Source organism: Haliotis asinina, chromosome 12, assembly GCF_037392515.1.
Source record: "Haliotis asinina isolate JCU_RB_2024 chromosome 12, JCU_Hal_asi_v2, whole genome shotgun sequence".
NCBI lineage: Eukaryota > Metazoa > Mollusca > Gastropoda > Lepetellida > Haliotidae > Haliotis > Haliotis asinina.
Window position 1 is genome coordinate 27,552,161 of NC_090291.1, and position 14,649 is coordinate 27,566,809.

A 14,649-nucleotide genomic window follows, 5' to 3' on the forward strand; every position below is an offset into this window, starting at 1 on the left:
GAACTCTATCGACATGAGGGTACTACGAGTAATTAAGCGTCCAGTTTGGAATGGTGTTCGGCCCGACGTCATTGGAATTTGTCATGGAGGAAGAAGATCCATTAGTTGGGCGACAGCTGCCTCTTTTTACACGTTTAAAATGACATTCAACGTGTCTGGATGACAGCAAACATTGCATATGTGCTAAGAAGCATGCAGACTTCAGTTCCATTTGGCGAGAAGAATCGACGCCGTCATACGGACTCTTGACGGGTACACTCGCTACTGACATTTTGTTGGTGATTTGTCTTATTTATACGTCACAAAGCACTTTCTGTTAGAAATGAACTTATTCGTGTCTTTCCACAACAGCAAAGTTGTATCGTAGAACAATTTTGCTGCAATTCCCACTTCAGCCAAAATATATACCAAAATATCGTCGTAAATTAGTGAAATCGTGATTTAAAAGACCTATGAGGACAGAAGCACGAGTACAAATAACTTCATGGCATGGTATGTTAACGTGGACTTAGATTTACGCATTCATCAGTAACAGTGCTGACCTTTCGTCTGGATACCGTTCATTCTAGTAAAGGTCGATACAACTTTGGGGCACTGGCATACTAGTTTGTCATGAATGTTGTCTGTGAAACCTATGTAAGGTAACATTTAGATTTGCTATATGCCCAATGATCCTCAAATGTCAAGTCAATTTCTTTGTGTATCAGAAGTTGATGATGTGTTACATTTGTACATTTGAAATACTAAATGCTGAAGAAGAAGTATGGTCTATTCTCATGAGTATGGCTCAGTACAACGGCGAGCCCAACAACTCCTCACATTGCAGGAATAAACATATCTACCATTACACTGACTAACATGTCTACCACCACATACACTAACATGTCCACCACCACATACACTAATATGTCCACCATCACATACACCAACATGTCTACCATCACATACACTAACATGTCTACCACCACATACACTAACATGTCCACCATCACATACACTAACATGTCTACCATCACATACACTAACATGTCTACCATCACATACACTAACATGTCTACCACCACATACACTAACATGTCTATCATCACATACACTAACATGTCCACCACCACATACACTAACATGTCCACCATCACATACACTAACATGTCTATCATCACATACACTAACATGTCTACCACCACATACACTAACATGTCCACCACCACATACACTAACATGTCTACCATCACATACACTAACATGTCTACCACCACATACACTAACATGTCTATCATCACATACACTAACATGTCCACCATCACATACACTAACATGTCCACCATCACATACACTAACATGTCCACCATCACATACACTAACATGTCCACCATCACATACACTAACATGTCCACCATCACATACACTAACATGTCCACCACCACATACACTAATATGTCCACCATCACATACACCAACATGTCCACCATCACATACACTAACATGTCCACCATCACATACACTAACATGTCCACCACCACATACACTAACATGTCTACCATCACATACACTAACATGTCCACCATCACATACACTAACATGTCCACCATCACATACACTGACATGTCTACCATCACAGTTATGTCTTATCTTATCCCATCTTATCATTTCAACTACCATTATTACTACGCTATAATTAAGCTACAACTGTATGTTCACTATGCACTATGTCTGAGGTGTCAAAGTAACATACAAATTCCAATCAGTTGGCTGTATCATCTGTATGTGGGCGATATATCGAAATAAGATCACTGTGACTCTGTAAAGTGTGTAAGCTAGAAATGATTGTAGAATTTCATTTTGTTATAATATGCCCAGCGTATGAAAGCTTAAACTCTAAATACCAACTGTTTGTCTTTACATCCCATAACATAAAAACTAGTTTCATCAATCTGATAACATCCAGTGATATAAAAGTTATCATTATACTATACTGTTTTCACTGTGCACTACGTCTGAGATACTAAAGTTTGTAACATTCAAATGCCAACCTGCTGCATGATGTGTATATGGGCCGGAGGTTAAACATGCGGCACAAACAAACTGTAATTGTAATAACTACCATTGTTTCCTACCCACTAACAACCATCATCATATCATCTTACACTACAAAATCATGTTATATATCACCGTCCCATTACATCAGCTAACATTGTTATCATGACATTCTCTAGCACAGCATCTCTAAGTTGCTGTATCCTTCTAATTAGTTACACAACATGCACAGCACAAAACATATTGCTTTACAGTAATGCACAAGTCCACTTCTCCGACATTCCTTGACTTAGGAGCCTGTATACTAATACCACTTGAAGTAAACTAACTTTCCACAAGTAATCCCACTACTAAACTACTTCGCCTGGTGAGCTAGCGTTTGCCCTGTTCCCCTGTGTCCTGCTGATCGCTGTAATCGATTTCACATGTGGTGTCTGACATTTCCCCAGTAGATGCAGATAACGCTATCGTGACTGGGTGGCATGTACTGGGCAAATGATGTACATTTCAGATATCGATCTGTGGATGTAATAACCAGACCAGGACAACCGGCAATCACAACAGCCACACCCATTCCGGCCTTGACGCATGATCTATATTATCAATGCCGATCAGTCTTTTGTAACATTTAATGCAACGGATTTTTTGTCCTTTTTTATAAAACAAAACACTGACGAACATGCAACTCAGTTTCGCCAAGTCTACATCAAATTTGTCATGTACAGTGGAAGCTGTTAAAATCCGGCAAGTTGTACATTTACCATCAGCTGTACAATCAAGCACTTTGTCTAAACAGGGTTATTTCTTCAGTCTCAATGAGTGTCGGTTTAGACAGCTTCCACTGTAATTAATGACATGATATAGGGGTTAATTGTGTAACTGGTTATTATACCCATCGGCAGCTTGTTGTTTCGGTCCCCAGATGAGGTAGGATAACAGTAAACTTCGTAGTGTGACTGTGGGCTTCGCATCGACCTCACAAAATAAGACGAAAATATTCCTTCATAACAGAATCATTGATCTCTGTACGAAAGGTGATCCACAGAGTACAAGTAATCCCGGAGAATCATTACTACTCATGAGAATTTAATATTTATCACATATTGTACACTGAAGTTAACAATAACAACAATGGAAAATACAGCCATAGCACCTGCCTGTGAATGTATTGATGTATTATCATCTGTCTCCCACACCGTATCATTTACTTCCACTGTCACCAGAATGTCATTAGTAAGTCGGGAAAGCTGTTTGTCAATCTTAACCGGTAACCTGAAAACACATAATGACAGTATACACACCGTTGGAGGGAACTAAAGAATTAAAAATCTTCCAACAGCCACAGATCAAATCGACATTTCCAATAATACTGAAAATGAATGATTGTAGCCCAGGACATTAGCTGAATACACCTAACAAAGAGAATATGTGAAACAAGAATCTCATTTTGCTGTATATCGGTACAGAGGGAAATGTTTTCCCTATGGTACAATGATACATATATATTTAGTTTTATTGGTAACGCCGGAAGTAGAGAGTAATAAAAACGGAATATTGCGAGGTTGCGCTACTGTTTTACTTACTGAACCATGACATTATACCAGAATGTAGAAACCACCTGAAGAAGAGAGACGTGCTGTGTCAGAACGATGACTCCGATAACTAGGTATGTTCATGATTCCACATTGTACCCTTTAAATATGTCAGTTCTTCTGACTGTCGCATTTCTCTTCTATATAGATATCCTGTACAAGCGTAGGCGGTATGGAGTGGTGTATTCACTGCTGGATCATTGACGTGCACTGTAGATCCGTAACCACTCGCATAGGTATTTACATTCCAAATATGAAAGAAAACGACACAAAGTGAGATCATTGTGAGTGAGTGAGTGAGTGGGCATGATTTTACTCTGTTTCTAGCAATATTCCAGCGATGTCACGGCGGAGGACACCAGACATGGGCTTCATACATCTGGGGAATCGAACCCGTATTTTCGGCGAGACGACGCTTGAACCACTAGGCTACCCCATTGCTCCATATGAGATCAGACATGTAGACAGAATAACATGTGGTATTTGTGACAAGGCGATAGAGACGACAGACCGTTTGGCGCAACATGGGTATAGTTTGATATGGCTACATCTGGTTACATAAGACGGGTAAAGTAAATATTGCTAAACAATAATGATAGCATATCAATGGCAAGAAGCTATCCCACCAAACTGTTCCATACATGCGGCGAGTTGTCAGTTTTCCATAAATACAATAACATATGACAACAATACATTTCGACATGTTGTCATGTGTTATTGCATTTATGGATAATTTACGACTCACTCTCTTACGAAACGCCTATGGCAAAAATGTATGTTGTTTTGAAGTCGATTTTGTTGAACGATGTAAGAAAGAGTCTCGTGTTCCCAGTATCAGCCAGAGGATAAATATCACCCAGAGCAGTGCAAACGTTTCTTCTAACCTGTTCCATCAAGTGGCATGACGACTACGTGACGAATTTGATGACCCAAATAATGATTTATGTTACTCGATTCCCAACCCTGTGAAGCTCAGGCAGCAAAGGTGTGTTTTCTTATCAGCAAGATGCTCCTGTACACAAGTGATGGCTTCAAAGCATCGCACTTGCTTTTAAACTGTCAATTCATCTTCGCCATTCGCTAGAACTGACACATCTCATATCAACCTCATTACAAACTTGAAGAAAGGACTATGTGACAAGAGTATTCAAATGTCGATGACGGCCAAAACTATGTCATCAGCTCTCCCTACTCCTGGGATTATTAATACTGTGATGGTAATTCATAAGCACCTGTTCTGTAATCGTATCTCATAATGCAAATCACTGGCCTGTCAGATCCAGACTGAATTATTTATGTATCGTCATAGAGTTGTCACTTTGTAGAGAGCGACGTTAACAAACAAATCAGCGACCAAGCAAACAACCACGCAGATGACTGTTATCGATACAGTGGGAAATTTATAATTGGTTCTGGTTGAAGCAGCGAGTTCGTATGCATGCAGAATAAGCTTTGTAAATGTCTGCATTGTTTCATCAAATTGGATGTCTCGACGTAATACATGAATACCTTGTGCTGAGGGGTTAAACATATTTTCAGGAACATGCCATTCCTATCGAGTTAGGCTAATGCACATATTAACTTATCATCATGATTATGATGGCTACATTGATAACAATAGTGCTTCAGCACATGGCATATTCAGGAGGCACGTGGAAATTCATAAGCACCTATAAAAGTGATGATGGGATAGGCTGATAATAGAACTAAACGAAATGCCTGCTAATGTAAGCGTGCTCGACCACAGCAGTCAGTCGCTATCACAACTAAGGAGAATCTTGCTACGTCATGTATATGTTAGTCTGCACAATTTCACCCGCATCCTCGACAGTCTATATCATCACACACCTCTCCTCACTTTTCAAAAGATTAAGATTAAATGGAAATAGTTTTATGATGTTATGAATGAACGTATATATTCCTTGAAGAAATATATACATGTAAACTTGAGGATATTTCCTGTTTAAAAAATGAATCATACACAAGTAATTTGTTGCAAGGATACTTCACATTCTCACGTCTAACATATTTGCTCAGGTATCAAGCTGACCACACAGAACACTGTTTGAAGGCTGACCTATTAGATTCCTTGAAATCAAGTATCTTCCTCGTTCATTCAATGTTTCACCCGCATTTGTATTACTGTAGTGATTAATTATATTATAGAGTCATGCAAAACTGATACACCAGGGACAACATATAACAATCCTTTACAATCATAACACCTCCCTATTCACAGCTACGAGAATCAGAACAGCCTTTGCATATGTGGCATCAAAGCCAAGGCAAAGATATAAGCGCAACTCATCCCGAAAGCCTCTGTCATAAAAGAAAAATCCTTTACGCTGTTATGATTACTCCCTTGATGAAAGTGCTGACCGCATTAGTTCACTTGTCCTTATTTTGAGGATCAAGTCACCCTGCCATGCAGGTAATAATTACCTATAACATGAGTGACATCCTCTGCGACAAGCACTGTCATAGGTGTGGCAAGATTTGCAAGGTGGTGCTCATATGCTAGGGAATTATTAGTACAACATAGGAGATTTGCCTTTTGTCTGCTACGCCCATCAAGACGTCTTCAACCTCCCTTCAAGAAATATAGCAAAAGATACTATAGGCCCTGGTTCCTTGAGGAGTAGACATAGTCCCGGAGTAGAAATAGTTATCGGTGAGTGTACATTTAATGATATCCCATTTTTTTTATTTTCCTAAAACTTGCAATACGATGTAGCCATCAACGTGTGTTCTTGAAGGAGGAATGACAGCCAGTGTTTGAAACACGCAATACTTCATGATCAAAACCTCAGTTTCCTATCAGGTTCCTCGAGTACCCGATAGTCTATTGTTAATTCAGAGATTAAGAACTTGATTTTCCCACTTATGATTATGTATTAAAAATGCAGACACATGTTAATATAATATGTTTGGCAAACTCAAAAACAGTACTTGACAAATTTACTGTGATTTTCATTATAAGCTGTCCCTGACACACACCTGTTTTCTCGAATGTGTCATATGGTCACCACAATTTTGCCCTTTAGGGTTAATCGATACCGGTTGTTCTGTTGTGTCGACATTCTCTGTTATATATTGTTATAGAAGGCAGACACCAGATAATATTTCAAGCTATTTGTATGACTGCATAAAATAATTTGCTGTATAAGTGGCAATACATGTTAACAAAGATACTGTATTTCCTCGGCTGACAAATAACTAGTTATATTTTCCATTACCACAATACCATGGCGTCTGTGTACCATGTCTTCTTGACTTTTGTCTTGAATGTTGTCACATATTACTCGCATAGCAAACTGCGACTGCACAACACAATCTGTGGCAAGAATTTTCAGGTTGCGAGTTTTAGTCTTTCCTTTCTTTGGTCGAAAACGCCGCTCTCCGTTCACAAATAGCGTGCACTTGCTGATTCAAGTATGAAATTTCATTTGGCCAGTTTGAATAGCCGCCATGCAAAATTTAATATTTTATATCTCGTCTAAAAATAATGACAAAGAAATCATTTTTGCTTCTTTCCCTTTGTTTTCTGGGTCAAGATACTTACATGTTACTTAACAAATCAAGCTCTAAAGCGATCTAACTTTATGTGGTACAAATCAACTCCGAAAGTTGCACGTTCACATTCGTAAGCGTCAGTTATAATGCAATTGATATCTGTTTAAAAGCTTTCTTCAATAGCTCTATGTAGCCGTTTTACATTTTAACTCCAGACAATTGGGTAGAAAAGTACATTTTTAGAGATTTTATCTCATAGTTTGCTTTTCACAAAATTTAACAAAATTTCATAGTTTTGCAAAGACTATATTATCAGTTCAGAATTGGGATTTTTCACATTACCAGACCCGCATATGTGAACTGGGTGTCATATACCGGATTTCCTTTATTAGAAGCCGGCAACATGGCAGGACTAAATCACTCCAGAGTGACAGTATTCTAGGCTAGAATCATTCCCTAGTCAGGGTCAAAACCAGCGTCCGAAAATCCTAAATGCAACTGCACAGATTCTTTATTTACATACATGCATATCTACATGTATGACTCTATTTTATTTACCTTTTAAAAATATCAGCAAGACTACATTCTTTTACTTCACATGGTCAGTGTTCACTGAGTTCACATCTTTATTGTTAAAGGCAAGTTTCAATATTCATGCATATGGAAAGTGAAACTGTATTATCTTATTTTCTTCACAGACACCACTGACTTGACGATAATGACTTCACGTATTTCACCCGTGTACTCACGCTATGTTCTGCAGTAATACGTATGAAGCCAACTATGACTCGGAGAGGCTTCTGTTTAACGATCCTGGTGTCTTTTAATGCCATTCTTCATCTACAGTTATTCTTCACCACTGTATAGCTAGGCGTGTGCATAGACTGGTGGGATGGCTGACACTTCATAAGGACGAGTTTTGCAATGGTATTTTGTTTCGGTTGAGAAACAACTGTGACCGAGTTGAAATTGGCAGCTTATTTCATACTTCCATACGCATCATACCAAAAGACGTTAAAATATGGCGCTCGACATTAATGGGCACGAAAAGGACTGGTAGGCTCGAAGTCAGTATAATGTGTGTGAGTGGGGTATTCAAACTTCACTGTGACTTAGCTCTATAAAACCAGCTTAAGCCTGGGCTACTACATGCAGCCAAACATGCACACGCATGCATGTCGTCATGTGAGCGAAAGCCTAGGGTTAACCTGGTGTTTAAAGCGTTCACTCGTGACGCTGAAAATCTGGGTTCGATTCCCCTCATGGGCACAATGTGTGAAGCCCATTTTCAGTCAAAATCATAAGAGCGAAAAATCGTAAGTAGGACGTTAAAGCCAACTTCACCTCATCCCACCTATTGCAGACTCATTGTCATCATTTTGTTCGGAACTCAGTTTAGTTTCCAGCTGATCTGAAAATGCGTCTATTTGTTACATGTTAAATAGTAATTAAGTATTAATTTTCATTATGACGTCATTGACTAATGTTGGGGTAGCAGCTTCGTCCACGTTCCAGTGGTATGCATGGCAATCACGGGGCACTTCCGTAGCAAGTCAGGATCAACTATAGAAGTGACAAGGTATGGGAACCTGTCCATCCCACACAACCATCCCCAGTCTCCTCGCCTGCCTGTGTGACAGATACTTTCTGGACGATGCTGTTTAACAGTACAACAGCTACATCCACGAAATGTTAGTATGCAACATATACCCACTTATTTTACCCGGAAGACCTCCTTCACAGATAGTGATGAAATAACCTTCTCGTAGACATGACATGATATTCAACTGGAATGGAGATTTCCTCACAGATCGTGACAAGAGAATGCTGATGTTCGCCACAGCCTCGATCACCTGTGTCATGTAGGTGCCACCCACCATCTATTCCTCACCTCGATCGGCTATTTGGGCAGCTTCACAACGTGAATCCGGACACACAAGACCACATGCATGTTTAAGTTTGCCTACTGTATCCTTCCTTATAAGAGCAGACCATCCTTTACCAGTGCTTTCAACACTAGAATCGAAAACGAAGCAAAGGGACACCACTTTAACCTTGAGCCGGACACATTACAGATTGACTGGAACACGGTTGCAATCAGTGTCGCTACTTCAATGTCCGAACATTTATGAGATGAGTGATGTGTTTTTCTATTAAACTTAAGTACCTACACCTCAAGATGAATAATACCATAGCACAATTTGACCAAGGAGAAGGAGTCCAGAAGGAGAACACACTGTTAAGTACAAAGACTACAGGAAATCTTCATGAGTATATTTTCCCAGCAAATCTCCAAAACTTGGAACACACACACACACGCACGCAAGCACGCACGCACTAACACCAACACACTAACACTACCACACATATACACACTAGCACTAACACACTCACAATAACACATACACTATAACTAGCACACACACACTACCATTAACACACACACTAACACTAACACACGAACACTAACACACACACTCATACCACGGCATCAACTTAATCAGGGGTGGCATTAGAATATATACACCCATTATCAAACCCTTTATGAGTATTCACTACAGGCCATGTGGAGAGACAATGTTGAAGCAGTAGGTCTTCCGGTATTCGTTCACATGATATTTTGTCAACGGAATGGCATACTGAGACATGTATAAGGGCTTCGCGTCCTAACTAACACATGTACAGCTCCAGACTTGGTCACTGTCAAGGTCGACAGTCTAACGCGTACACTGATGTCACGTGATACCTCGTACTGTCATAATACACGGCTGTATTTCATTTCTAATTGAGTGCAGACACAGGGCAGCTCGTTTATGGATCTTTGCACGGAACAGTTTTTTCGGTCATATCACGATGTTTCAGCTTGCAGTGGATAGCCCGATATGTGGCGGGTTCCATATGTTTTACAACCCTGAGGAAACCAGCCAGTTCTGAAACGCCGTGAAACACATTCTGGGGTTTAAGCCCGGGGTTATCGTCACAGCTGGTGAGGGAACAGACGTGGAAGACGGTTTCGGAGCTTATAATCTTTATTCGATGTGTGAATGTAGGTAGTTTGTATGTAAACCATACAGTCGCCCACACTAGGACATAGTTATTTATCATGGAAAACTGGCTCCCACAGTGGATAGTGCCGCAAATAAATTGCCATAATGCTATTACATCTTACCAAGGACAGGAGTATACCCCGGCCAGCACCATGCTATGGGCAATACAATACTGTGTAGAACGCAGCATGGAAGTACAATGGATCGGGGACACAAGGGTGACGTTATCATACAGTTATATCGGTTTATATAGACGTAATACTTGACAATACTAATTAAGGTCTCTTCGACGCAGCAGGATTTTTTTACATCCAAACGTCACAACATGAACGATGTTGATGCCGGTTTAAATACGCGTGTAAAGATTTAGAAACAAAACCATTAATAATGTATGATACAATCAGTAGAGCCAAGGAAAGACCAGCATTATTCTGATCATTGTATCAAATTAAGACAACTCGGGGTGTTACTTGAAATATTAACTGGTTATCGAATTTGGTGTGACCAACCCCTCTATTGTAAACAGGATCTTAACATGTTATTTTTTTTAAAAAAATTCCATGCTAACTGAACCGATTGGTCAAGAATGATCGACCCTTGGGCAGACAATTTACATTCACCATAGATCCGGTTTTGAATGTAACTTCAGCAAACCCAGGGAAGTTCCGGTTTAGAATGTGTCTTCAGTAACCCATGTTTGTTGAAAGAGGCCAATGACGGGATCAGATAGTCAGATGGTTGACACACGTCATCTTACCTCTATTGCGTAGGTCGATGCGCATGATGATGATCACTAGATTGTCTGGTCCAGACTCGATTGTTTACTGTAGCTGGAATATTGCTGAATGCAGTATTAAACAACAAACCAACTTAAACAAGTTTGTATACGAAGATGCAAGATATACCATATACGGTATTGGAAATCGGAGTGGTGGAAGAATACGTTCATGGAAATGACATATATCACTCTTGACCATAATTAGCAAAATCGTTTATATCTGCTTGGTTTGTAATTGTACTAATGACATGTGATACTTTATTGGGTCCATAACCATGCACAATGCCGTGGAACAAAGGATGGCATTGAATATCTAAATAGAAGGAAGTGTCCAATATGTACGCTGGCGAGGTACTGAAATGTTGGAAAAGGAGATATGTCTCTTTCGTGGCGCTCAGTAACAATTTGGCAGAAGAAGGAATGTAAATCTTATCTTAGAACGACACAGTTTCTTTTGATAGATTAACGACCCGGATGTGGGGCAGTTCTAAACGATGCAGCTTGTAAGAGTAGTAAAGTGTTGGGAAAGAAAATATGTCTTTATCTTGGCGCTGAGTAACAATTTGGCATCAGAAGGAATGTTAATCTTATATTCAAGCGACACAGGTACGTTTGATAGATTAAGGACCCGGATGTGGGGCAGTTCTAAAACATACCGCTTATAAGCGTGTTTTAAACGAGACCTAGCCATGCGGTACTACCGCCGTGAAATGAAGGTCAAATGTGAAGAGTTCCCAAGAGTGGCGCATTAAGCAGTTGGATATCCAAGGCCTGTGTTAAGCTTTCATACAATGACAACTGAATTACTTCATCTGGATTAACCCAGCTAAAATGTCTGTTCGCTTTGTCAATCTAGCAGCCATAAAGATCGCTGCGAACCGTCATAGAAAGGTAAGGCAACTCTAACTACTTCGTCGAATCAAACTGACAGACATATCAAATAGATGGATAAATAAGATTTATGTGCATCGTATTTTAACACATGGCATGGCATGGGTTTAGATAAGTTCATATTGTCTTCATCAAAGTATACTAATATTTGACTGGTTGTTTACTTCAATCACATGTGTAACAAACCATTCAAAATACTAAATACTTCCGCTTGACCAGTTGCTATTCCGCAGTTGGCATACAACATGTAAACTCGTACTACTTGCCCAGCTATGCATTATTCAAGCGTAACACCCATTCCGTTCCTAGGTATAGGCTATGGACACAAACTGACCAGTCCCTAATAGTAGCATCTAATGCTCGTAATAGCCTGGCTGCCCTCGGTAAAGTAAATGAGTTATCAAAGCCCCTGCGACTGATGTGACCTATCCTTTCTGCTCACATTCGCGCAATACAACTCTTCGAGTATGTCGTCATCAGGTTTGCTACAACCATAGACACTGTGCAGCACAGGTTATTGGAAAGGTACTTATGAACCCATGACAGCCGGTAAAGGCATGTTCTTGTTTATGTTCGAAGTGTTGGTGTTTTGGTGTGACGAGCCTAAGCTTCAGTTTTATGACTGACCCACTGTCACTGGAGCTGAACAACGCTTAGCTTGAAAGCATTTGTGTTGCTTGCCTCTAATGACAGCTTTCCTTCTGTCATTTTATTCACCCATCTGTTTATCTTCTTCTTCCTCTATTCCTCAATTGTTCAATCCATTCATTTGATCTTCTCCGCCATATAGCTGGGATACTTCTGACAGCGGAGTTTAATAACATACAAAAACAATGTCCATATATTCCTTTGTTCTTCTTATATTCCTTTATTCATCGTTTTGACCTTTATTCGCTCATCTTGCCCATATTGCCTCAGTATATCCCTCTATTCATTAATCTTACTTCAATCCATAAATATTTCCATGTATTTTCCCATGTATCTCGCTGTTCATCAATCTGCCATTTCCGGTTATTTATGTCATATATGCGGAACGAGTGGTCACACTTACTTCGAAAAACTGTTTTGGTACGGGACAGAATCTGTCTACAGTACATTTTAACGATATGTTTCAGGGCAAACTATCCTATATCTGCCATCTACCATGACAGATCTACCCATGACACGTTGACCATGTCTGTAATAACATGGATTCGATGCTTAGATAATTGCATAGTGAAAAGACTATTAGTTTACAACGCCCTATCAATTACAATTTTCATAAAATGCCTCCCATTTTCTCCAAGTTTGTCAGCTATTACCTAATTAGGGGCACAATGTCATGTCATGTATAGAGCAATTTCGGATCTAGAAGAACGAGTTGATGGCAGTATTTATGTTGGAACTGGCGTTGTTTTTGTTATTCAACCCAAACATGAGTGGGATAAACGTTGTGGTGACGACCTCGACAACTGACACATCATACTCCACTGGAGCGAAATTATACGCCAGATAGACGAACAATTATATGTCTTTATGGGGAAATAATGTTTCATCGCTGGAAACAACAGCAAAACATTGGCGAGAAATACGTATATGTTAACTGTGTATATGAGGCATTTAAACAATAAGGTTTTGTTCACTTTTTATCAGCTGCTCACTGACGGGGTACGTATTGCTGTCAAACACAACACACAGGTCGCAGCACATGACACCTTCAGCAATTATTTGATTTAATATTTATGTGGAGCTTCTGAAGAGGAACTAGAATAAAGTGAACATTCTATCACGTAATAAAAACATGCGAACAGGAAGTAATGTTTCTTATCAAACCGCCGCACATAACACTTTCGCGTCAAACAACAGACACATGCTCAAGTTCGATTACATCCGCAGGCAAGGTCTGTCTGGGTGCAGTCAGCTTCACAATACGTGTGTGAGCAGTCTTGCTGACCCGAATTTCACCACACGTATTGTAACAGTCATGCTGACCCGAGCTTCACCATACGTATGGGAGCATTCATGCTTCTCTGTGCTTCACCATACGTATGGGAGCAGTCATGCTTCTCTGTGCTTCACCATACGTATGACAGCAATCATGCTTCTCTGTGCTTCACCATACGTATGGGAGCATTCATGCTTCTCTGAGCTTCACCACACGTATGGGATCAGTCATGCTGACCCGAGCTTCAACACACGTATAAGAATAGACATGCTGAGCTGAGCTTCACCATACGTATTGTAGCAGTCATGCTTCTGTGTACTTCACCATACGTATGGGAGCAGTCATGCTGACCCGAGCTTCACCACACTTATGGGATCAGTCATGCTTCTCTGAGCTTCAGCACACGTTTTGTAGCAGTCATGCTTCTCTGAGCTTCAGCACACGTTTTCTAGCAGTCATGCTTCTCTGAGCTTCACCACACGTATGAGAACAGGCATGCTGACCCTAGCTTCCCCATACTTATAAGCGCAGTCATGCTTCTCTGAGCTGTTTCTACCTGAAAACTGGATTTGAGAAAAACACTATGCGTTATGAAAACGTTAACCTCCTGAAAAACTGAGAACACTATTGTCCAAAACAATTCTGAACCCCATATTAAACACATGACGACTGATTAACCGTTTCTGGTATCTTTTCATATTCAGACACTAACTAACGTATAAGTACATGATTATGTATGTGAAGTTGGGTTCCTTTTTTCCTTTTGAGAGGCTGTATAATACATGTATTTCAGTTTATCGGCCCATATGTCTAGCTTCGGTAAGCGTATATAGTCAACATGTTTAAGAAGATGGGTGTAGGTTAAAAATA

General features: G+C 40.0%; 2 protein-coding genes across 3 annotated transcripts in view; one reads left to right on the plus strand and one right to left on the minus strand.

The window, feature by feature from the left end:
• Positions 1-815: 815 nt before the first annotated feature.
• LOC137257448 (uncharacterized) lies at positions 816-1,580 on the minus strand. The gene has a single exon (XM_067794778.1). The coding sequence runs from the start codon at positions 1,578-1,580 to the stop codon at positions 816-818; it is 765 nt and encodes a 254-aa protein (XP_067650879.1).
• Positions 1,581-6,212: 4,632 nt separating this feature from the next.
• The window catches only part of LOC137258440 (short transient receptor potential channel 7-like), a 68,605-nt gene continuing 60,168 nt past the window's right edge, over positions 6,213-14,649 (plus strand). Inside the window, exon 1 of one of the 2 annotated variants that reach the window (XM_067796124.1) lies at positions 6,213-6,297. Coding sequence is in view for 1 of the 2 variants with exons in the window: in XM_067796123.1 (XP_067652224.1) it covers positions 11,796-11,855 (60 nt within the window). In the remaining variant the exon portion in view is untranslated. Of the gene's footprint in view, positions 6,298-11,776; positions 11,856-14,649 lie in introns of those variants that run through there. The other variant, XM_067796123.1, reaches the window with a different exon arrangement.

Excerpts from the sequence above, each read along its gene's own strand:
- LOC137257448 (XM_067794778.1), bottom strand. The coding sequence starts at position 1,580 with ATGTTAGTGTATGTGATGGTGGACATGTTAGTGTATGTGATGGTAGAC.